Below are 25,320 nucleotides of genomic sequence, written 5' to 3'. Positions count from 1 at the left end.
CACAGTTCTCTTAGAGCTCTCTCAGCCCCACCCACCTGACAGGGTGTCTGTTGTGGGGAGGGGAAGGGAAGTTGATTGCAAGCTGGTTTGATTCTCCTTAAAAGGTAGAGAAAATTGGGGTATAAAAACCAACTCTTCTGATTGCATGTATGGAAGTACCATGCCTTTACTCAGGCTTGTTTGGGCTTTAAGATTGTAAGTGCTTTCACAGTGAGGGCCTTCTAATGGAAGCTGTGCTAATCTTGCAGCTGCAGGGCGAATTAAGGGTGTGACCTTGATTGGTGGGGGAGGTTATAAGGCATTAGCCTCGCCCTTGCAAAAGGACCTTCCTCCCCTCTTGATGGCAGTTCTGAGTTTTCCTTTGCTTGTTATAAATGGAGAGCATTTGGATTTTTGTTTAATTATCTTTAAAAGAAACCTTGACATTTTGTGAAGCTGAGCTTATTGGTGAGTACAACTCACCCCAGAAACGAACCAGTGGCTGGAGAGGCAGCCCTTGAGGAAAGGGAAGCGCTCAGTCTTATTATTATATGAACTGCGCCTTGCTCACCTGGTATTTCATGGGGCTGTGGTCAGCATTCAGTGCCAGGGTGGAAGGTTGCAGGGTCACATGTGGTGGAAAAGCTTCCCAAGATGACCACTTCACCGCCATCACTCTTCTTCCTCTGCAGTGCACAGTGCAAGGGAGCCTTGGGCCTGCCTTAGCACTGGGTATTCCAGCTTGGTGTAGTGGTTAAGAGTGGCGGGTTCTAATCTGGAGAACTGGGTTTGATTCCCCGCTCCTCCACATGAAGCCTGCTGGGTGACCTTGGGCTGGTCACAGTTCTCTCCGAACTCTCTCAACCCCACCTATCTCACATGATGCCTGTTGTGGGGAGAGGAAGGGAAGGCGATTGAAGGCTGGTTTGATTCGCCTTAAAAGGTAGAGCAAATCAGCATATAAAAACCAACTCTTCTTCTTCTGTAATGATGTCCAGTAGTCCTGGCCAGTGCAGAGGGGCGCTGTGGCTCAGTGGGAGAGCATCTGCTTGGCATGCTGAAGGCCTCGTGTTCAATCCCTGGCATCTCCATTTATAAGGATCAGGTAACAGGAGAAGTGAAAGACCTCTGCCTGTGAACCTGGAGAGCCACTGCTGGTCAGAGGAGACCACCAATAGACCAGTGGTTGGACTCAGTAGAAGGCAGCTTCGTGTGAATCAACTGTACTCTAGAAAGCATCCTTGAATCCCCTGCTGCATGCAAGGTTCTGTGGTAGATGCACAGGAGTTCCTCGGCCAAGCAGTTAATATAGAAATGTTTCCTTGAAAATAGAAGCTGTGACAACGAACTTGGCTAGTCATCACATTCATTTGTTGTCTTCTGTCCCTGTTCTGTGACTTTCTCGCAAAAATAGGACCCCTGACATGTAGGCCTGACCTGAACAGAGTGGCTTCCAGACGGTGGATCATGATGGGTAGCCGAGTTAGTCTGTCACTAGCAGTAGAAAAGAGCTAGAGTCCAGTAGCACCTTAAAGTCTAACAAAATTTCTCGTAGGGTATGAGCTTTTGTGAGCCACAGCTCACTTCTTCCTAGCTCTGCAGAGTAGACTGACTTAGAGGTGACAGGATTTGAACCTGGCAGAAGGTTCAATCCCCGGCATCTCCAGTTAAAGGGACCAGGCAAGTAGGTGATGTGAAAGACCTCAGCCTGAGACCCTGAAAGAAGGAGGGGCCGTGGCTCAGTGGTAGATGTGATGTGAAAGACCCCTGCCTGAGACCCTGGAGAGCCGCTGCCAGTCTGAATAGACAATACTGACTTTGATGGACCAAGGGTCTGATTCAGTAGAAGGCAGCTTCATGTGTTCATGAACCTGGGGCTTTGCTCACACACTGCTGGATTCCTCTGCTGCGTTCCAGCCCCTCTTCTAGGAGTGAATTAAATGTTTTGGCCTTTATCTCTTGGAGTGGATGGGAGGGAACTACTTAGCTCCCAGGGTGTCCAGTGGGAAGAGTGAACATTCATGGCGTTTGCTGCCCAACTGTTGACAGGGATCCCTCCGGAGGGAGCAAGGAGCCTTCTCTCCATCTTTGTTCTCGGACCGTGGAAGATTCTCAAATGAGCCTCCAACCATCCTTGCTTTTTTACTTCTAGAGTTACGCCCAGCCAGGCCTTCAGTATATTCAGGGGCAGCAGATTTACGCTGCTCACCCCCAAGGTGTCGTGGTGCAGCCCACAACAGCGGTGACGACGATTGTCGCAGCAGGACAGCCTCCACCCATGCAGCAGGTAAGAGGAACACACCTGGCTCCAGTTTAATGCGGTCGGGGAAAAAGTGCTCGTTTCACAGGTTGCATGTCAACGAATATTACTGAGCTTCAAGAGCCATTTCAGCTTTGCCTGTTCGGCTCCATTAAAGTGGTGCCTCTTTCTTTTTGGTTCGGCATTTTGGAACGCACACCTCTGCTGGGGACCCCTGCTATAAACTAGTGTGTTGTATGTTACCAGTCATCATCTTGCGTCTTTCAGCCGGAGCTTGTGGTGACCAACAACCTCCTGGACCTGCCTCCGCCCTCTCCTCCAAAACCCAAAACCATCGTCCTCCCTCCAAACTGGAAAACGGCTCGAGATCCAGAGGGGAAGATCTATTATTATCATGTGGCCACAAGGTAAAGGGACTCTCTTATTCTACTTGGGTTTTTTGTGCCTTCTAATATTTTAATTTTTTAAATTCCCCTTGATTGGACAAGTAAAAAGATCTCAAAACGGATTTACGTTCACTGCTTGGCTGTTTCTCTTGGTGATTGGAGAGGCGGTGGGTGCGCGTAAACCTGAGCTGAGGGGGGCATCTGGGCTTCATAGGCAACAGAGGACAGGGAAGAAGAAACGGGGGGGGGGAGAGAGCTGGCCCATAGTGGGTGGGAAACGAGAGGGTGTTGTGAGTGGTAGCTGGAGGGGGGAACCCCTGGTCAGGACACCAGAGAGGAAGAAGTGCCGATGGAGTGGAAGGACAGCAGGGAGACTGAGCCAGAGCAGAAGGGGATCCGGGGAAGGGGGGCTGACAGCAGGGAAGAATGGGCTTTTCCCTTCTCCCTCCCCCTGTCTGTCTGTCTGTCTGTCTGTCTTCCTTCCTTCCTTCCTTCCTTCCTTCCTTCCTTCCTTCCTTCCTTCCTTCCTTCCTTCCTTCCTTCCTTCCTTCCTTCCTTCCTTCCTTCCTTCCTTCCTTCCTTCCTATTTGTGCCCCATCTTCTATCCCAGCCAAGGCGGCTTATGTCATCAATACAGTACAATGCAATACAATAAAACCACAATATAAGTCAGTAAGTAAAAATTTATTTGTACGTGGCCGTAGGCCTTCACAAAACAACATCCACAGAGTAGTACATTATAAACAAAAAGAAACATATACAGGAAAATAAAATCTGGAAGGGTTAACATTGATATACACCATCGAAAACAACATCATTTGTGGACTTCTGCTCTAGAGCTGTCTACCTTCGCCCTTATTTTCCTTGCTGCCAGAGTAAACAATGATGCTCTTTGAGATATATTACTCATTGGAGTCAGACAACAAAAATATGATTTTCTCCTTTTCAGAGTGGCCGTTTGTACCCACTAGTAGCCCATCAAGAAACTTAACCCAGGGCTGCGCATAGAGTAGACAGTAAAGTAAATAATGGGGTATATCCTCCTGGACTTGCATTGCAGATGTTTTGCAGATGCACAAGTAAAACCACAATATGCAATAAATGAACTTAATTTTAAAAAAACACAAGCGGTTTTCCTATTATTGATCAATTAATCAAACAGCACTCATCCCTGGAGCATCGGTCCACGGTGGGCCTGGGGGAACAGTCAGGGCTCCCAATTTAGGTTCGATAACAGTACAAAGGGATAGGGAGGCCAGCTCTGATGAAAACACCATTGCTACCTTCAACTGTAGGCCTGGTGGAACATCTCGGTCTTACAGGCCCTGTGGGATTCTCGATGGACAGCGGCTGTCCAGGGTCTCCGGCAGAGGAAGGTTCTTCCCAACCCTTTTCCGCAGTTTAACCCAGGTGCTTCCAAATGCAAAGCAGGTGCCCTCCCACTAGGTTGTGGCCTGCTCTGCGTCCTGGTGGGCCTTGCCTTCCCCTGAACTCTTGTGATTTTGTCCCAAGCTGGTCCCTCTGTATCACTGACTTGTTAGACCAGAGGAATCTTCTTGGCAGGAGTCCAAAGGTGCCCGGTCCATTCTACTTCTCACACTTCCGGTTCAGCAGACAAGTGCCAAGTGGAAAGGGTCAGAAGCTGGCATTGGGACTTGCCCCCCCCCCCTTTTAATGCTCCACGCTTTGATCCTGGTATGTCCGCATGTGGACTTGGTTACCTTGGAGCCCAGCAGTTAAGCGCTGCTCGTTTGAAACGGAAACTTTTCCCACTGCAGTGTTTGCAGGCCTCTTTGTAATGGTGCATTAACAAGCAGCCACAGGCTTTATGGCAAATCCCCTTGGAGACGTTTCCTTTGTTCTCCAGGCTGCTTCTTCCCCCAGAACTGGTACTAATTAAGGAAACGTTAAATGTGCACGTTAACCAGAAGTGTGGGGTTCACTGGCTTTTAGTGCTCTGGGTGGCGGCTATATAAATTTAAGGTGCTTCTGTTTGAGGAACTCAAGGCTTATTTGAAACAGATGCGGCGTAACTTGATTAACATGTACGAAGCCGCCTCCAAGAAAGTCCGATTGTCCGTCCGTGTACCCCAATATTGTCTGCCGATTTCAGGTAGTTGGCCTCAGCTTTTCGGGTGATGAATAGTGCCAGTCGGTCTGCTGTCATTTTTAGCTGGAGGTACCCAGGGACTGAACCCAGGACTTTGTGCCTGAATAGCTAGCGTTGACCACTGAGCTGTAAGAGCTCCTGTTTTTTAATACCCCAAAAGGTTTTTTTTAATACCCCAAAAGGCCGACAAAACAGAAGGAGATTGAGTCTGGGAAGGGCAGCCATGTAGGAGCTAGAAGAGAAGTGTAAGGGTGTGTCACTGGCCACCAAGATCAAGTTAATTCATGCCATAGTATTCCCCATTACTTTGTATGGGTGTGAAAGCTGGACATTGAAGAAAGCTAATAGGAAGAAAATAGATTCCTTTGAAATGTGGTGTTGGAGGAGAGTGTTACGGATACCCTGGACTGCCAAAAAAACAAATCAGTGGGTTCTAGATCAAATCAAGCCTGAACTGACCCTAGAAGCTAAAATGACTAAATTGAAGCTATCGTACTTCGATCACATTATGAGAAGTCAAAAGTCACTGGAAAAGACAGTCATTCTAGGAAAAGTTGAGGGCAGCAGGAAAAGAGGAAGACCCAACAAGAGATGGATTGACTCTACAAAGGAAGCTACTGCCCTCAATTTGCAAGATCTGAGCAAGGCTGTCAAAGATAGGACATTTTGGAGGACATTGATTCATAGGGTCACCATGAGTTGGAAGCGACTTGACGGCACTTAACACACAAAAAAGGCTTGTTGGTCTCTAAGGTGCTACTAGACACAAATCTAGCTGTTTTGCTCAGAAGAGCTCGATTCGAGTCCAGGAGCACCTGAGAGACCAACATGATTTTCAGGGTAAGAGCTTTTGAGAGTCAGAACTCCCTTTGTCAGATCTTGTTGTACTGCAGACCAAGAGAGCTACCCTCTGAAACTGTTTCTCTCAGAATACTTGCAAACTGTCAGGGTTTTTTAGTTGCAATTTAAATCATTCAACTTGTAGAAGAGGATGGTCTTCAATACACTTTCATCCCCTTCAGATTTTTTGCTGGTAATATACTCCGAAGTATGTTGGATCTAATACTGGCTGTTACCGCACTAGGGGGGTTACCGCACTTGTATTCCCAGCGATGTATTAAAAGTTTGAAAATGTTATAAAAAATACTGTTCGCACTTTCTATGTATTCCCACCGATGTATTAAGAGTTTGAAACTGTTATAAAAAATACTGTTCGCACTTTGTTTGGCCCCTTTAGCTGTGAAGACGTCTTCCAACCATTGCTGTGGCATCCAAAAACCCTTTTAAAGCGCTGTTTTTTTATAACATTTCCAAACTCTTGATACATCGCTGGGAATACCTAGTGCGGTAAAAGCCACTGTTTTAATGTAGAGCAGGGGTATCAAACATAAGGTCCTCAGGCCAGCTGAGTCAGCCACCCCTCCTCCAATCTCAAGCTGGGCTGGTGAGGCATGGCCTGCCCAACCAAGTGACATTTATGTCATAGCCGGCCCTCGTAACAATTGTGTTAGTCGCCCCTGATGTAGAATGTTTAAAGAGAAATAGACATTTGCATGTGCCCGTTTCTGGTGTCTTCTGCTTCCCTTCTCGGGCCATTTTTAACTTCTCAGACAAATCCCAAGTTCTAGATTTCTGCAGATTGTCATCAAAAGAGCCAGCTTCTGGGATCACTGTCTCGCCTGTTCAGATCTCTGGGTCCACCCCTGTCAAATAAAGCCAGTAATTTTCTCTCTCCCTGCGCCAATATCCTCCCCTCCCAATTCATATGCTTAGTCAAGGTAAAAACAGCTACTTCGTTTTAACAAGCACATGATAGTGATTTTTCAGATTTATTTAGTTTATTTATTTATTTATTTACATGATTTATAGTCTGCCTTTCTTACACACAGTGAGTCAGTCCAGTCGGCCAAATGGGACATTCAGTTACCAATGCATCGGGATTTCAAAAGTCTGAAACCACCAGAAAAAACTGAAGTGTAGCATTAAGTATTAACATGACACATTAAACAGTACAAGATTTACATAACAGGATCCTGCTGATGATAAGCTAAACACAGCAGCATAGACCCCAGTCCTTAATCATATTATTCCCTATTACCTGCTCAGAAAGGCCCACTTGAATAATTCAGTTTTGCATAGTTTGCAGAAGGCTAGGAGACTGGGGAGCTTTCCTGACCTCTGGCAATCTGTTCCACAGATTTAATAAACGGCACGATGGCTAAAACAGGTATATTAATAAAGACCCCAAAGAATAACAAACAATAATAATCATGCAAAATACATATTCATTAATCATTCAGAAGCAATATATATTCAGCTATGAACAAGTAAAGATAACAATAAGAAATCTGATCACTCGGAGTCCATAATAGGAAAATTCAAATGAGGCGAACACGCTTGGCAGACGATCACTACTGGAGTGAAGGAAGGGTGCCAAAGTTCAAAACGCAGGTTAATAAGCAACGGTGCTGTAAAGCAAGCAACAGAAGAAGGAAAATTATAGGAATGGGATGGAAGTCTGGATTCTTCTGCCATTTTGTGTAGTAGACTTCATCAGCCTGAATAATATATACTGTCGCAGTGATAAGGAGATTCATGCATAAACAATCTTCCTTTCATAAAGACAAGTGTATAATAACAGCTTAGATAAACTACCAAAAGCATATTGTAACCGTTCTACAAGGCAGGAGCCTCTATGGGAAAAGCACGCAAATGGGCAGTTAAGAACATAAGAAAGGCCCTGCTGGATCAGACCAGATCAAGTCCAGCAGTCTGTTCACACAGTGGCCAACCAGGTGCCTCTAGGAAGCCACAAACAAGACAACTGCAGCAGCACCATCCTGCCTGTGTTCCACAGCACCTCATATAATAGGCATGCTCCTCTGATACTAGAGAGAATAGGTATGCAGCATGACTAGTATCCATTCTAACTAATAGCCATGAATACCCCTTTCCTCCATAAATATGTCCACTCCCCTCTTAAAGCCCTCCAAACTGGCAGCCATCACCACATCCTGGGGCAGGGAGTTCCACAATTTAACTATGCGTTGTGTGAAAAAATACTTCCTTTTATCTGTTTTTAATCTCTCACCCTCCAGCTTCAGCAGATTACCCCGCGTTCTAGTATTATGGGAGAGGGAGAAAAACCTCTCCCTGTCCACTCTCTTCATGCCATGCATAATTTTATAGACCTCTATCATGTCTCCCCTCAGCCACCTTCTTTCCAAGCTAAACAGCCCTAAGTGTTAACCGCTCCCCATAGGACAGTTGCTCTAGTCCCCTAATCATTTTGGTTGCTCTTTTCTGCACCTTCTCAAGCTCTGTAATATCCTGTACACAGTATTCCAAGTGTGGTCTCACTATAGATTTGTACAAGGGCAGTATGATATCAGCAGTTTTATTTTCTTGTTGATTGTGCCACTTTCAGGTTGGCACCTGCAGACATGAGTGGTCATGGTAGAGCATGGGAGAGGCAGTCCCGTTGACAAGAGGGGCCAAGGCCATGAAGGGCTTTGTATGTGAGAGATCATTCTCTCTCTTTCTCTCTCTCTCTCACACACATTCGTGGGCGTGTACTTGCACATACACACACACACCTGTTATTCGGGGCTTTGAGGCAAGAAGAATACATCTGTGTTTTCCCCAGAAGGATTGCACCTCTCTCTTTGCATTGACAGAAAACACTTTCCAGATTTCTTGGAGCATGCCGGTGCTTGGTTCTTACTTTGGGATGCTGTCCTCTTTGAGCTCAGAGTGGCTTTTCTCTTACACAACATGGATTTCCTTCTGCAGGCAAACCCAGTGGGACCCACCAACTTGGGACAGCCCAGGGGATGACGCCAGCCTGGAACATGAAGCTGAAATGGATCTTGGGACCCCAACATACGACGAAAATCCCATGAAGGTTAGTTTGTGTAATTGGTGTGTTATAAAGGTTTCCCAGTCCCACCTGCATCGGTTCCTCAACTGGCTAGTCTGTGATTAAGCTCCCAGCTCAATCACCCATCTGTGGGAAAGATGATTCTTATCTCCCAAAGACATAACAGAGCCCTTTAAAGAGGCAACGAAGCTGAGATTACTGATCTGGCCAGGTCTCTCCCCTGCCTGGACCTCCCCCCCAAAAAAACCAACAAAACAAATCCAGAGTTGCTCTAGAAAACCACTGTCCTGTTCTCCAACTACCAAGAAGTCATACTGTAAATATGGAGGATGAACACACAAAGCTGCCTTATTCTGAATCAGGCCCTTGGTCCATCAAAGTCATTATTGTCTACTCAGACCGGCAGCGGCTCTCCAGGGTCTCAGGCAGAGGTCTTCCACATCACCTACTTGCCTGGTCCCTTTAACTGGAGATGCTGGGGACAGAACCTGGGACCCATCTGCATGCCAAGCAGATGCTCTGCCACTGAGCCATGGCCCCTCCCCAGAGGATAATTTGTTTCAAGGCTATTTTAAGACATTCCCTTTAAAATAAGAATTTTAGCTTTCCTCCGCTTCTTCTTAGCTTTGAGGCTTTATAATTTTCTAAGGAGGAGAAAATAGATTTCCTGGATTGTATGGGGGGGGGGCAATAGTTTCCTGTTCCTTGTTAGGAGACTTTCCTTCTGTTGTGACCAGCGCTGAGTCACTAAGGTCAAAAGAGAAGTTCTGCTCATTGAAATGGCTGCAAGACAGTTTGCTAACTGCAGAAGGAATCTAGGCTCCCTTGCTATAAATTTCTGCCGAGGGTTCCTCCACAACTTTATCAAGCAGAGATTTAAGCCATCATTAAATTGAACCACGCTTTACGTGGTCCACGGTTTTTGCCTCTTCGTGGTGTAGTGGTTAAGAGCGGTGGAGTCTGATCTGGTGACTGGGTTCGATTCTCCACTCCTCTACATGAGCGGCGGAGGCTAATCTGGTGAACTGGATTGGTTTCCCCGCTCCTACACTCGAAGCCAGCTGGGTGACTTTGGACAAGTCAGCTCTGTTAGAGCTCTCTCAGCCCCACCTACCTCACAGGGTGTCTGTTGTGGGGAGGGGGATTGTAAGCTGGTTTGAGTCTTCCTTAAGTGGTAGAGAAAGTTGGTATATAAAGACCAACTCTTCTTCTTCTAAAGATGGAGGGTTGGGCTTGTCTCGCGAGGGTGGCTTAAATTCCATACCAGCTGCCTCAGGAATGTCTACGCCTTGAGTTCCCAGCTGTTTGAAAGTGTCCAGAGGGATCTTTAGTTACTGGAGGCAGCCTTTACCCTCCTTTCCTTGATGCATTCATTCTCTGCCAGCTGTTTCTTCTTTACTCCAGAGCCCTGTAGACCTGCCACAGGGAGGGCAGGGGAGCCCAGGCAGAAGAGCCATGGGGAGGACCCATTAGCCATGGCTCATGGCCCGTCTGGCTCCCAGAACAGACAGAAATTAAAGAGGCTCTGGCATCCGTGCGGAGCAGCACCTAGTAGTCTGGCACGGTGATAGTGGCACATGCAGGGCCTGAAAAGACTTCATAGAGTTGGAAGGTGTGCATAGAGGCCGTCTAGTCCAACCCCTTGCTCAATGCAGGATCAGCCTAGAGCAGGGGTGGGGAACTTTTTTTCCGCCAAGGGCCATTTGGATATTTATAACATCATTCGCGAGTCCTACAAAATTATCAACTTAAAAATTAGCTGACCAAGCCCCAAGCAGGAAGCTGCCCCAGATGACCCCCCCTGGCACGGGCAAGCAGCCAGGCATCCAACCGGTGGTGCACCCGCCCACCAGGTGGCACAGAATGGTCTGCTGCACTAGCCAGACGTAGCCGTCCAGCTGCATGCCGGAGTTGCTCCTGCTCTGCATGGTTGGGGCCGGCTCCTGCTACCTCCGCCTACAGGGATGAAATGAGGACACACTGGCTAAGAACTCCCCCCCCCCCGCGCGCATTCTGGCCCTGCCCTCTTTAACCCCTCCATTGTTGCCACTTCCGCCCCAAACCCTCTTGTAGTACAGAGGGAATACATTTCTCCATGGCCCGGGTGGGAAAGGGTTAACACAGTTTATTGGGCGTCCTAGCAGCTCCATAGCTTACCACTCTTCTGCAAGGGGGGGGTAAAGGTTCTTTTTCTCAGCAAAACAAATTCACATCCACCTTGAATAGAGGCTATTCCTTTCCGTGGGAGCGGAAAGATCACCAGTCTTAGATCCTTCTGAGCTAGAGATTTGCCAGGACCCACAAAGGGCCAGACCAAATGATTTCGCGGGCCTTAAACGGCCCCTGGGCACCCCTGGCCTAGAGCATCCCTGACAAGTGCTTGTCCAGCCTCTGTTTAAAGACTGCCAGTTTGGGGGAGCAAATCACCTCCCTGGGAAGCTGATTCCACTGCTGAACAACTCTTACTGTAAAAAACTTTCCCCCTAATATCCAGCTGGTACCTTTCCGCCCACAATTTAAACCCATTACTGCGAGTCCTATCCTCTGCTTCCCACAGGAACAGCTCCCTGCCCTCCTCTAAGTGGCAGCCCTTCAAATACTTCAAGAGAGCAATCATGTCCCCCCTCATCCTCCTCTTCTCCAGACTCAACATTCCCAACTCCCTCAGCCTTTCCTCGTAGGGCTTGGTCTCCAGGAACCAATCTTGACCTCTCTTCTTTTCCTGTGCATTCTGTGGGCAGCTCCTGTGATATCCATAATATCCTGCCAAGCGAGCAGAAGTGTATCACAGAGTTTGTAACTCCTCATTTCTGCATTGAGAGGTTTGGCTTCCTTCTGTTGAGCTGTTGATAATCAATGAGGACTAACTTAAACCCAAGTCTTATCAAATGCACAGAGCATGGTCTTCCTAAACATAATACAGTGAGACTTGTGATTTTTGTAAGATCTGGGCCAGAACTTTCTCAGTTTGTTTGTTTACTTATTTATTGAATTCATGTGTATACTACCTTTCTCCCCAGTGAGAACTCAAAGCAGTTTACACCATTCTCTCTCCTCCATTTTATCCTCACAACAGCCCTGTGAGGCAGGGTAGACTGAGAGAGTGTGACAGTCCAAAGGTCACCCAGCACATGAACACACGAAGCTGCCTTATACTGAATCAGACGCTTGGTCCATCAAAGTCAGTATTGTCTGCTTAGACCAGCAGCAGCTCTCCAGGGTCTCAGGCAGAGGTCTTTCGCATCACCTACTTGCCTAGTCCCTTTAACTGGAGATGCCAGGGATTGAACCTGGGACCTTCTGCATGCCAAGCAGATGCTGTACCACTGAAGCACAGCCCCTCTCCATGACTTTCCAGGGTCTCAGGCAGAGGTTTTTCACATCATTTACGTGCCTAGTCCCTTTAAGTGGAGATGCTGCTGGGGATTGAACCTGGGACCTTCTGCATGCCAAGCAGATGCTCTACCACTGAGCCACAGCCCATCCCTGAGCTTCCATGGCATGAATAGGGATTTGAACCTGGGTCTTCCAGATACTAGTTCAGTGTTCTTAACCACTGCACCACACTGTCTCTATTCCCAGGACAAGCCTCCAGAAAGTTCTTTCTCTTCACCAGCCCTGGGATAGAGATCTGCTATAGTTCTGGACTCCCAGGAAGAAACCACAGGACACAAGGCCTACTCTTTGTTCTGTGCAATGGAAAAGGACTTCTAAAAGTAACCACTCGCTATCATTCTTTCCCCAGTCTTCCAAGAAGCCCAAAACGGCAGAAGCAGACACTTCCAGCGAGCTGGCAAAGAAAAGCAAGGAAGTATTCCGGAAGGAGGTGAGCCCTTCTGCCTTGCAGTTTCCATAAATCGTGTCCACATTTTGGTGGGAGGGGCCCGTCTGGTGCTGGGCGGGGGGGAAGGGTGTTAATCCAGTCTCTCCTGCTCTGGTGATGGTGCAGCTGGCCAGCAGGCAGATATCGTTTGTGGTCTGTCATCACAGTTGACCTGCAAGATCTTGGAGATGGACACGAAGGAGCAGCAAATAAATGTTCCTGAGTCATCCAGCATGGGAGGCTGTGAGCCAGGCAACTTGCCAATTGAAATTTGGGGGGGGTATGAACATCCATGTGAGGACTTTTTCTCCCTCTCCCAAAATACTAGAACTTGAGGGTATCCAATGAAGTTGATGGACGGTAGATTCGGGACGGACAAAAGCAAATACTTCACGCAACAAGTGATTGAAGTGTGGATTTTGCTGCTAGAGGATTTAGTGATGGCCACAGGCATAGATGGCTTTAAAAGAGGATTAGACAGATTTATAGAGGAGAGGTCTATCAGTGGCTCCTAGCCATGGTGGCTAAAGGGAACCTCCAGATTCAGTGGTGTAAACCTCTGAATACCAGTGCCAGGTGTGAGATGGGATGCTGGACTAGATGGACCCTCACTGGTCTGATCCAGCAGGACTCTTCTGATGATCTTATCAGGGGAAGGCCTCAGCCTCTATGCCCTGTTGTTGGCCCACTAGAGGAACTGCTTGGCCACAGTTTGAGATGGGATGCTGAACTAGATGATCCAGCAGGGCTCTTTTTATGTTCTTATGTTCTTATGCCATTTATGCAACCTGCCCTTTCATGCTGGATTGGGAGGCAGTTGGCAGGCCTTTTCAGAATTTATGCTTCACACCAGTCTTTTCCTTTTTCACCAGATGTCTCAGTTCATCGTGCAATGCCTGAATCCCTATCGGAAGCCAGACTGCAAAGTTGGCCGGATAACCACAACTGAAGATTTCAAGCACCTGGCACGCAAGGTACCTAGCTGAGGCTGTACGGGGGCGGGGGGCGCACTACGTGCCCTCTTTATTTGACTTAACCTGTTTAGAAAACTCTACCCCACTATTCCATTTAACAGACTTCAGGGTGTCTGATGGTGGGAATGGCTTAGCCAGCACAGTCTAGTGGTTAAGAGCGGTGGTTTGGAGCGGTGGGTTTGATTCCCCACTCCTCCACTTGAGTGGCGGAGGCTAATCTGGTTAACCGGGTTGGTTTCCCCAGTCCTACACACGAAGCCAGCTGGGTGACCTTGGGCTAGTCACAGCTCAGAGCTCTATCAGCCCCACCTACCTCACTGGGAGTCTGTTGTGGGGAGGGGAAGGGAAGGTGATTGTAAGCCAGCTTGATTCTTCCTTAAGTGGTAGAGAAAGTCAGCTCTCTTCTTCTTCTTCAAGATACCAGTGTGAACATGAGCAGAAACAGAGAATGTGTGTGTTTGCCTTACTCGTGTGGGCCAGGGAGAGGGAGAAGGAGCTTAGCGCATCTTTGAGCTTCGAGAGTGGAAGTGTGTGTGTGTGGGGGTGCGCTCGTGCACGTGCCAGCAACACCATGTGGGGATGGAGTGCTGCCTTTGAAGTCGGTGCCAGGTTTCCCCTTCGGCAAGGAGCCCCCCCTCCTCCCTCCATCTGTGATTGCTGCTCTCTACTTCGGCAACACATGTTGCCTGCCCTTGTGACTCCTGAGCCCGGGACTGCCTGAGAGCTTCGGTGGACAGCTGGTGTCTAGCGGAGGACCGCAGCCTGGCCTGCCGCCCATTGGTGGTGCCGCCGCTGCGTGCCTCGTAGACATGAGGCCGCCTCGCTGCCCAGCCACAGGGACGGGTTGGAAGGAGTCAGGTAGTCTGCTGCCAAGTAGCTGTGAAAGCATCTTCCAGAATAAGTCATCAAGACCAAAGGTGGTTTGTTTGTCTGTTTTAAATAAACCTTTTGCATTTTCCTGAACTGGAAATAAAAATAATCCAAATGCCACAAATGCAGCTAAGATCAAAACCAGAGTTACAGCAGGCTAACTGAGAGCCAGCGTGGTGTAGTGGTTAAGAGCGGTGGTTTGGAGTGGTGGACTCTAATCTGGAGAACCAGGTTTGATTCCCCACTCCTACACATGAAGCCAGCTGGGTGACCTTGGGCTAGTCACAGCTCTCTTAGAGCTTTCTCAGCCCCACCTACTTCACAAGGTGTCTGTTGTGGGGAGGGGAAGGGAAGGTGATTGTTAGCCGGTTTGAGTCTCCCTTAAGTGGTAGGGAAAGTCAACATATAAAAACCAACTCTTCATAATCATCATCCTGCTTTTCTTCTTAACTTCCATGGTGGAAGGTGAAACAGGGATTCGGAGGCATCCCCTGGGATGATTAGCCGTGCCCTGCACTCCATCTCCCATCCTTAATGGCTGCCCTCACCATTGGGAATGATTTCTCCTCCCTCCTCATTATCCAGATAAATGGGCAATCTCTTTGTTCTCTCTCTCCACCAGCTAGATTTGAGTCCAGTAGGACCTTAGAGACTTACAAGATTTTTGGGGGGAGGGTATGAAATTTCAGGAGTCAAAGCTCCTTTCATCAGATACAAGTAGGAAGGGAGATCCCCCAGTCCTTATTTTGCAGTCAGAAGGTGGGAGGGCTGTTGCAAGAAAAAAGGAACTCAGTATGCAAAGGCGCATCGCAAAATGTAATCAGCTTGATTAGAGCAGAGGAGAAATGCTCAGGGGCAGGAAATCAGCATCTGTAGTGAGATAAGAATCCTGTGCCCCTATTCAGCCCTGGGGGGCCTATTCTGAATTTGTGAATGAACTCAAGTAGGATTCTTATCTCATTCCAGATGCTAATTTCCTGCCCCCGAGCATTTCTCCCCTGCTCTAATCAAGCTGATTATGTTTTGCCTTGTACCTTTGCATCCTTTTCTTGCCTCACCCCTTCCACCTTCAGACTGGGATATAAGGACATGGGGGTCTCCATTCCTAGTTGTATCTGATGAAGGGAGCTTTTACCCCGAAAATCTTGTTGGTCTCTTAAGTGCTGCTGGACCCAGCTCTAGCTCCTGCACACCAACCTCTGGAACTCTCTCCGCCGGGACGTCGTGTACCGGCCTGCTTAGGGCACCTCTCACCTCTGCATATTCTTTCCCCTTTCCCAGCTGACCCACGGAGTGATGAACAAAGAACTGAAATACTGCAAGAACCCCGAAGACCTGGAATGCAACGAGAACGTGAAGCACAAGACAAAAGAGTACATCAAGAAATACATGCAGAAGTTCGGGGGCATTTACAAACCCAAAGAGGACACGGATTTGGAATAACCGCCAAGGGCGGAAGCGCCGCGTTCCTCTTCAGAGCTCGAAGCCGTCCGGCTTAAGGATGCTTGTTTAATTGCAGGATTCCTGGCCTTCTCTTGGGGCGGGAGGCTCTTGGTAAGCCAGACTCTTGTGGCACATTCAACTCCCTTTCCAAGTCGCCTTTTGGAGACCAGATCGGAGCTGCAGAACGAACGAGCAAACAACATCTGCCCGCGCTGTCCAGCTGTGACGCTGCACCTTGCTTTCATGTGCGCCCTCCGTGCGAAACCCTCTGGTCTGGCAACGGTGCTGTTCGATGCAATGCCCCATGAGCACGCCCTTTCTCCCTGCTCAAGATCTGTATTATATTTTAACGTATATGTGAATATATTGAGTTTTTTTTTCTCTTTCCCCCTCCCCCTTTTCCTCCCTTCCCTCCATGTGTTGATATCATGGGAACACTTTGTAAGAATAGTTTTGAAGGTTTCTTCTTTTTGTTCTCTGGAAGGTTGACTCTGTTATCATGTAAATATTGGCAAAAAAACGGCCGCCTCTGGGTTTCTGGCAGGCCACGTGCTATGTTGATAAGATTGATTTTACTGCTTAAATCATTTTACTTTATCCAATTTTTACTGAAGTTTTTATGTAAAAGAAAAAAATTAAAAAATTGAATAAAATGGCAAATGAAAGAATGCTGTCGTATGGATTTGCACCTGGAATTTGAAAAAAGTAATCACTGTTGTGTTACTAGAGAATGTATAAAGCCTCAAGGCTGGAAAGCAGAGAAAGTTTAGAACAGGAGTGTCAAACATATGGCCCGCGGGCCGGATCCGCCCCCCAGAGGGATTTTATCCGGCCCGCAGAGCCAAGGCACCTAGTCCCCCTTTCCCCCCTCCCCTGGCCTTTTCTGGGCTTCCTGGGGCCCGTGTGTGGGGGAGGGAGGCTTCAGCCCAGTCGCAGGGCCGTGTGCACAGCAGCGAGGGCAGGGAAGGCTTTTTTTCTCCCTCTTTTTCTGACACTCTTCTTTCTCTCCCCCTTTCTCCCTCTTTTTCTGTCTCTCCCTTTCTTTCTTTCTTTCTTTCTTTCTTTCTTTCTTTCTTTCTTTCTTTCTTTCTTTCTTTCTTTCTTTCTTTCTTTCTTTCTTTCTTTCTTTCTTTCTTTCTCATGGCCCAGCCCGACCAAGTGACATTTATGTCATATCCAGCCCTCCTAACAAATTAGTTCGACACCCCTGGTTTAGAACAAGAGAAGGAAACGGCTTCTAGCTCGGTTTCTGTACATCATGAATATGTCAAAGAACCCCACACCGTATCATGAGCTCAGAATTGTGATGTGGAGCCACACAATGTCTTTGTTCCTGGGTCCAGTCTATTCTCTAGTCAGGACCTAATGTTCCAGAAAAGACTTCACCACCCATGGTTCGGCTCCCAGTTATTTCCCCCTGTTTAAAGCCAGCAAGCAAAACATTTATTGTATAAGGCTAAAGGCCATTACAATTAGGGTGACACAGAGGGACATAGCCAACTATGGCAAAAGCAAGAGCATAATAATGTTAAAACGCTTTTTAAAACATTTAAAATTACATAAACGCTTTCACTACATATGTTTATACCTTTGGACCCTGCTCTGGCCTGTGTTATCTTGGCTGCCAAGACAAATATACTGATCCAAATCGGAAACTTTCCCTTTTCCCTTGCTCAGACCTTGGGATTAAGGGCCATCCAAATGCAAACCACAACTGTGAGGTTTAAAACTCTTCCATCTTTGTGTAAGAAACTGGAATGTTCATCTTTGTGGCTTCTGCACAGTTCTCGATGGACAACAGTTACAGGTAAGTGCAACTCTATTTTATAAATGGCATGTGGCTTATCAGGGCACTCTGTAATGACATAAGAACATAAGAAAGGCCCTGCTGAATCAGACTCAGGTCCAGCGGTCTGTTCACACAGTGGCCAACCAGGTGCCTCCAGGAAGCCCACAAACAAGACGACTGCAGCAGCATTAACCTGTCTGTGTTCCATTAACCTGTCCTCATATAATAGGCATCCTGATCCTGGAGAGAACAGGTATGCATCATGACTGAATCAATTTTTACTAGCAGCCATGAATACCCCTCTCCTCCATGAATATAAGAACATGAGAAAAGCCCTGCTGGATCAGACCCAAGCCCATCCAGTCCAGCAGTCTGTTCACACAGCGGCCAACCAGGAGCCTCTAGGAAGCTCACAAACAAGACGATTACAGCAGCAGCAGCCTGTGTTCCACAGCACCTAATATAATAGGCATGCTGCTCCTCTGATACTAGAGAGAATAGGGATGCATCATGACGAGTATCCATTTTTACTAGAAGCCATGGGTAGCCCTCTCCTACATGAATATGTCCACTCACTTCTTACAGCCTTCCAAGTTGGCAGCTGTCACCACTTCCTGGGGCAAGGAGTTCCACTAACTGCATTGTGTGAAGAAATACTAACTGATCTGTTTTGAATCTCTCACCTTCCAGCCTTGAGGTGGGGGTGATGGGAACATCTGCCCCACCCCCATACTTTTCAGGCTAGCTTTGAGTCGGCTCATGCCCAGAGTCTCAAGATAGTTGCCTAGTCAAAGAGCGTTCCTTGAAAATAATTGCATTCCCTCTCTCCTTGCTGGTTTGCAGTGCTCCAGAGTTTGGGAATGTTCTGGCGCTTGAAAATGACTATGACCCTGTGCTAGAGAGAGAGGGGGGGGAGGAGGGAAATCTATTAGCTAACTCTTGTGGTAGCCAGAGTGACGCTAAAGAGCAAATGTTTTGGCCTCCAGCAAGCTGAGAACCATTAATCCTCCCTGTGTCTCCTGCCTTTGTGAGTCAGAGAATTGAATCCCAGAAAGCCTCTCTGCTCACTGGGCTGGGTAGATTAGAGCTTCCTTTGGCTCTGCTCGGAAAAAGCGCTTGCAGCTGATCGCTGAGGCTGGCCGAGTCTTCATGTTTCCCAAAGAACTTCTAACGGTGTCTGGTTCGCGGGACCTGCTGCCGCAACTGAGTCGGTGTTGAAGGGTTAGCGTCATGGGCTTGGATCTGGGAGACCCGAGTTCAAATCCCCTGTGAACCAAGAAGAGGCTGTGGCTCAGTGGTAGAGCATCTGCTTGGCATGCAGAAGGTCCCAGGTTCAATCCCCAGCATCTCCAGCTAAAGGGACCAGGCAGTAGGTGATGTGAAAGATCTCTCTGCCTGAGACCCCGGAGAGCCGCTGCCGGTCTGAGTAGACAATACTGACCTTGATGGACTGAGGGTCTGATTCAGTAGAAGGCAGCGTCATGTGTTCATGTGTTCAAGCTTGATGGACTGAGGGTCTGATTCAGTAGAAGGCAGCGTCATGTGTTCATGTGTTCAAGCTTGCTGAAAGGCTGTGCCAACTATGTGTGTGACTGACCCGAAGCCAAACTAGCTGGGTTGATGTGAGGATAAAATGGAAGAAGGGAGAAACGTGTGACCACAGATGCAAGACTGTTCTTGGGAGCAGCCGTAGCCCAGAGGTAGAGCATCTTCTTTGCATGAAGAAGGTCCCAGGTTCGATCCCTGGCATCTCCAGTTAGAAGGACCAGCGATATTGAAGACCTCCACCTGAGACACCTCTGCCAGTCTGAGTAGTCAGTACTGACCTTGATGGACTGGGGGTCTGATTCAGTAAAAAGCAGCTCCATTCGTTCCTGTTCTGGACCTTGCAGTTTGACTCTCTATTATAGAGAGTCAGTATGGTGTAGTCACTAGTGGTTAAGAGCGGCGGACCTTGGGCTAGTCACAGCTCTCTCTGAACTCTCTCAGCCCCACCTACTTTACGAGGTGTTTGTTGTGGGGAGAGGAAGGGAAGGCTGTTGATTGTAGGCTGGTTTGATTCTCCTTTAAGAGGTAGAGAAAGTTGGCAACTCTTCTTCATGTGTGAACTGTGGAGGGGGGGAGGCAGAAGCACAAAGAAGTTTCCTCTTGTATGAACTTCCTTTTCATGCCATGTGTGCCCAACAAAACTGTTGTTTAAAAATCCTCATTGTGAATTTACCAAGTTTGAATTTTCCTGTTGTATTACAGCAGACCGACATCATCTGCTTTAAATTGGATGGGGGCCTCAGTGTCGTCGTCGTCCCAAGCTGTGCAGAGTAGCAGCAGAAGAGTTGCCAACTTCCAGATGGGGCCTGGAGATCTCCTGGAATCACAACTGATCTCCAGACAACAGAGATCAGTTATCCCGGAGTAAATGGCCGCTTTGGAAAGTGGACTCTGTGGCGTTATACCCCCACCGAGGTCCCTCCCTTTACCAAAACCTGCCCTCCCCTGGCTCTACCCCCAAATCTCCAGGAATTTCCCAACCTGGAGGTGGCAACCCTAAGGGGATAAGTCACGGGCGCGCTCTTGTCTTTCCCGCTGAACCACACCACGTTTTGCAAACCTGTCTGCCTGGCAGGCAGAGATTTCGTGGAAATTACCCAGATCACAGGCCTGGGCCTGCCTGAGAAGGGACTGGTTTTTTCACTCAGCTGTCTTTGCAGGGTAGAAGCGGAAGCTTGGGACCAGAGGCCCGGGGCCGTCTGGTTTTCAGCATTCGGGGGCTTCCACGCATTCTGTCTCGGGACCGGTGCTCCAAGCTGAGCAGAGCCTCAACGATTCTCCCCGAGCGGCTAAGCCAGCCACTTCTGCAAAGATCCAGACCGGAGGGCCGTCTCTAGCCCCTGTGACTATCCGCTCTTTGCTTAACGGAGGCAGAGGGGGACACTAAGAGCATGTTGTGAGCTGATCCGTGTGCCCCCCCTGTCCGTGCCGGGGTGGGGTGGGGGCTGCTCAATTCAGACGTGGGCTGCAGCTATGAGGCAGTGAAGCTAGGCTCACCCACAGCTTTCTTCTGGCCACCAATGAGTCTCCAGCATGGTGTAGTGGTCAAGAGCAGTGGTCTCTAATCTGAAGAACCGGGTTCGATTCTCCACTAGTCCACATGAGCGGCGGACTTTAATCTGGTGAACTGGGTTTGATTCCCCATTCCTCCACACAAGCGGCGGACGCTAATCTGGTGAACGGGATTTGTTTCCCCTCTCCTCCACACGAAGCCTGTTGGGTGACCTTGGGCACGTTCGCGTTTGGTATGTGGTTACAGTTATCAACCTCAGGAAATGCCATTGTGCTATTTTAATGCTTTTAAATAATTTTAAGTTTTACATAGTACTTCCAATAAATTATACTTTCAGTATTTATACATGGACTTATATATATTTTCTTTTCACCCAACCTTGGGTACCCAGCTTCTGTTTTTAGGTTGGGTTTTATTCCCCTCCTTTTTTTCTTGCATTAGTGTTGTTGGCACCAGGGGGCACTCCAGAGTCACATAGGCTTGGGCTCCAATTCCGAAATGGGAGGCTTGCTAAAGGGTAGCTTTGCCCGGTCACTTCCCATGCTGAACGTCCCTCCATTTTTGGCACGCGTGGCACCCTGCTGTCCACAGAAAGTACACATGCAAATTGCAGAGAGTTCTTTTCCTCCCCCCTTTTTTTTGCCACCAGGTCACAGCTGACTTATGGCAACCCCATAGGTAGAGTTGCCAGGTCCCTCCCGGCGGGAGGTTTTTTGGGCTGAGCCTGAGGAGGGCGGGGTATGGGGAGGGGAGCGTTTTCAATGCCATAGAGTCCAATTGCCAAAGCAGCTATTTTCTCCAGGGGAACTGATCTCTATTGGCTGGAGATCAGGTGTAATAGCAGGAGATCTCCAGCTAGTACCTGGAAGTTGGCAACCCTACCCATTGGGTTTTCAAGGCAAGAGACGTTCAGAGGAGGTTTGCCATTGCCTACCTCCGCGTCACAACCCTGGCATTCCTCGGAGGTCTCCCATCCAAAGACTTGCCAGGGTTGAGGCTGAGAGTGTGGGACTGGCCCAAGATCACCCAGCAAGCTTCCATGGCACAAGTAGGGATTTGAACCTGAGGTTCCCAGGTCCTAGCCCGACACTTTAACCACTACACTACACTGGCTTGCTTAAAATGACTTATTCCTGAAAAGCTTTTGGCTCTGGCTCTGAAAAAGTACTTTACAAGGGTGTGGGGGAGAGGTAGAGATGCCATCCTCCAGGTGGGACCTGGGGATCCCCCAGAATTACAGCTCATCTTCAGACTGCAGCAATCAGTTCCCCTGGAGAAAATGGAAGGTGGATTCTATGGCATTATACTCCACTGAAGTCCCTTCCCCCCCAAGCTCCACCCTCCTCAGGCTCCATCCCTAAAATATCCAGGTATTCCCCAACCCGGAGCTGGCAACCCCATTGGGGACCCCTGTGGTCCATTTCGTCCAGCATCCCGCCTCACCCAGTGGCCAACTAGTTCCTCTGGAGGTCCAACAACAGGGCATAGAGCCCAAGGCCTTCCCCTGATGTTGCCTCCTGGCACTGGGAGTCAGAGGTTGACTGCCTCTGAGTGTGGAGGCTCCCATTAGTCACCATGGCTAGTAGCCACTGATAGACTTCTCCTCCATGAATCTGTCTAATTCTCTTTTAAAGCTGTCTATGCTGATCGCCATCACTACATCCTCTGGCAGCGAATTCCACACTTCAATCCCTTATTTTGTAAAGAAGTGTTTCCTTTCATCTATCCTGAATCTACCGCCCATCAGATTCATTGGATGCTCTCGTGTTCTAGTACTTTGGGAGAGGGAGAACGTTTATCTTTGTAATCTCTCTCCACCCTGTGCATAATTTTATAAACCTCTATCAGGTCCCCCCTTAGTCAACTCTTTTCTAAACTGAAAAGTCCCAGACTCTTCAGCCTTTCCTTATAGGGAAGGTGCTCCAATCCCCGAACCATCTTGGCTGCTGTCTTCTCTACTTTTTCTAGCTCTGCAACTTCCTTTTTGAGATACGCTGACCAGAGCTGCACACAGTATTCCAAAGGAGGCCACACCACAGATCTACACAGGGGCATTATAATATTGGCCGTGTAATTTTCAATCTCTTTCCTAAAAAATCCCTTAACGTATTTATTTATTATTTATTTATTCTATTAAATTTATGATCTGCCCTCCCCAGTCAAGGCCGGGCTCAGGGTAACTCACATAGATATAATTATCATAAAACACAATAAAGCAGTTAACACAATGACTAAAACCAGCCCAAGTGGGCTTAAGTGAATCATAGAACCATAGAGTTGGAAGGGACCACCAAGGTCATCTAGTCCAACCTCCTGCACAATGCAGGAAAATCACAACTACCCCCCAAACACACACACCCAGTGACCCCTACTCTATGCCCTCCAGGGTTCCTGGCCAATCTGGCCTGGAGCAAAATTCCTTCCTGCCCCCAAAATGGTGATCTGCATTACCCTGGGCATTTAAGAAAGGGCCACGAGAGCCCAGCCCTGGCGCAACCCTTCCTGCTCTCCCTCTCATGATCTGCCTAAGTTCACAGAACCAGCATTGCTGACAGATGGCCATCTAGCCTCTGCTTAGAAACCTCCAAAGAAAGAGAGCTCACCACCTCCCGAGGAAGCCTGTTCCACTGAGGAACCGCTCTGACTGTCAGAAAGTTCTTCCTAATGTTTAGCCGAAAGGGGGATAGATTTCAGCTGAACTTTAGGGGAACCGAGCCAATTACTGGGTGACGGGCCCTTCGTTCCAGGAGGCTTTCAAGCCAAGGCTGAACAGCTGTTTGTCAAGGATACTCTAGCTCCAGATTTCCAGTGCTGTGCAGGGAGTTGGACTAGATGGCCTCTAACAGCCCTTCCAACTCCGAAGAGTTTCAGACTGAGGAGTTAAATGTGGTAGGTTTACCGTGCCTGGCCCCGGCACTGTGGTCTCTGCACTTTCTTAATCCAGAGAGGACAACAAGTGATCTGCTTTCTCTCTACCCTCCTCCCTTGGCTGGCATTTCACCCCCCCTCCCAATTTCCCAGCTTGGCTTCCATGAACAACAGCTGCGTCTCCAGCTGTTCCTCTCTTGGGGCCTTTGATCCTGAAGGCCAGGGCACCCATGCTGTCAAGACGCAAACACACCAAGCTCACACGCATGTGCTGCACCAGGCAAGCAGGCTGGGGCGTAGGACCCCAGATTTCCCCCCAAGCTTATGTGTGTGCCTGTAAGCCCCACGTTTTGCCCGCTGTCACAAGTGTTTTTGTCAGGATGAGAGGGGAGCTGGAGGAAACGGGGGCTCCACCACCTGGCACCCATCCGTCTTCTGGGCTTATCATGAAATGGAGAACACATTTGGGCTTGTTTCAAGAAGCTACGTTGCTCAAGTGGGGGGCTGTCAAGGGGCCAAATCTCAGTATGGGCACAGACCCCCACCTACCTCACAAGGTGTCTGTTGTGGGGAGGGGAAGTGAAGGCAGTTGTAAGCCGGGTTGAGTCTCCTTGAAGGCAGAGAAAACTGGGGTATAAAAACCAACTCTTCTTCTTGGGGAGGGGCCGTGGCTCAGTGGTAGAGCAGAAGGTCCCAGGTTCAATCAGCATCCCCAGTTAAAGGGACTAAGCAAGTAGGTGATTCGAAAGACCTCTACCTGAGACCCAGGAGAGCCAATCTGGTCTGAGCAGGCAATACTGACTTCGATGGACCAGCATGAGGCAACTTCATGTGACCCCTTGAGGGCTGTAGCATCCACTCACCTCAGATTGGGTTGCCAATCTCCAGGTGGGGCCTGGAGAGCTCCCAGAATTACAACTGATCTCCAGACCACAGAGACCAGTTCCCCTGGAGGAAATGGCCGCTTTGAAGTGTGGACTCTATGGCGTTTAATGCAGTAAGATCCCTCCCCAAATCTCCAGGAATTTCCCAACCCAGAGTTGGCAACCCTAGGGTGTAAGTTCTTTCCCCAAAGTGTATTTGAGTATCACAGTGAAAGTGAGCCAAGCCAACAGGCAGGGGGCATCAGCTGAAGAAGGGTAGTGGCTGGTGATCTCCTGGGATTACCACTAATCTCCAGGCAACAGAGGTCAGTTCCCCTGGAGAAAATGGCCACTTTGGAAGGTGGAATCTACCCCACTGAAGTCTCTGTGTATGTCTGTGTAAAGTGCTATCAAGTCACAGCCGATTAATGGTGAACCCCTGCAAGGGGCTTTCAAGGCAAGTGAGGGTGGTTCGCCATGGCCTTTCTCTGCAGAGCCTTCTTTGGTGGTGGCCCTTCCAAGGGATCACCGTTCTTAGCTTTCAAGATGTGATGAGAGAGGGGTATACCATCCCTCCTTCCCTCCCATTGAAGCCCCTCCAGTAGGGTTGCCAGCTGCAGGTTGGGAAATACCTGGGGATTTTTGGGGCGGAGCCTGAGGAGGGCGGGGTTTGGGGAGGGGGGACTTCAATGCCATATAGTTCAATTGCCAAAACGGCTATTTTCTCCAGGTGAACAGATCTCTATCGGCTGGAGATCAGTTGCAATAGCAGGAAATCTCCAGCTAATGCCTGGAGGTTGGCAACCTTACCCTCCAGCTTGGTTTGCATAATGGGCAGTAGGCTTGCCAATCTCCAGGTGATACCTGGATTTCCCCCAGAATTACAAGCGATCTCCAGATTACAGAGAACAGCTGCCTTAAAGAAAATGGCCATTTCAGAGGATAGACTATGGCATCACAACCCTGCTGAGCTCCCTCTTCTTCCCAAACTCCACCCTACCCAGGCAATGGCCC

General features: G+C 48.6%; 1 protein-coding gene across 1 annotated transcript in view; it reads left to right on the top strand.

Annotated features, from left to right (window-relative positions):
* SETD2 (SET domain containing 2, histone lysine methyltransferase) overlaps positions 1 to 15,765 on the top strand; it is a 58,151-nt gene extending 42,386 nt beyond the window's left edge. Inside the window, exons 15-20 of the mRNA XM_056857436.1 lie at positions 2,132 to 2,266; positions 2,507 to 2,646; positions 8,528 to 8,639; positions 12,361 to 12,441; positions 13,311 to 13,412; positions 15,564 to 15,765. Coding sequence (XP_056713414.1) covers positions 2,132 to 2,266; positions 2,507 to 2,646; positions 8,528 to 8,639; positions 12,361 to 12,441; positions 13,311 to 13,412; positions 15,564 to 15,725 — 732 coding nt within the window. The 3' untranslated portion in view covers positions 15,726 to 15,765. The remainder of the gene's footprint in view (positions 1 to 2,131; positions 2,267 to 2,506; positions 2,647 to 8,527; positions 8,640 to 12,360; positions 12,442 to 13,310; positions 13,413 to 15,563) is intronic.
* Positions 15,766 to 25,320: the final 9,555 nt, after the last annotated feature.

This window comes from Euleptes europaea, chromosome 11 (genome assembly GCF_029931775.1).
Source record: "Euleptes europaea isolate rEulEur1 chromosome 11, rEulEur1.hap1, whole genome shotgun sequence".
In the NCBI taxonomy this organism is placed as follows: domain Eukaryota; kingdom Metazoa; phylum Chordata; class Lepidosauria; order Squamata; family Sphaerodactylidae; genus Euleptes; species Euleptes europaea.
Note: the sequence above shows the minus strand (reverse complement) of the source record. Positions and strands in the feature narration are given on the sequence as shown.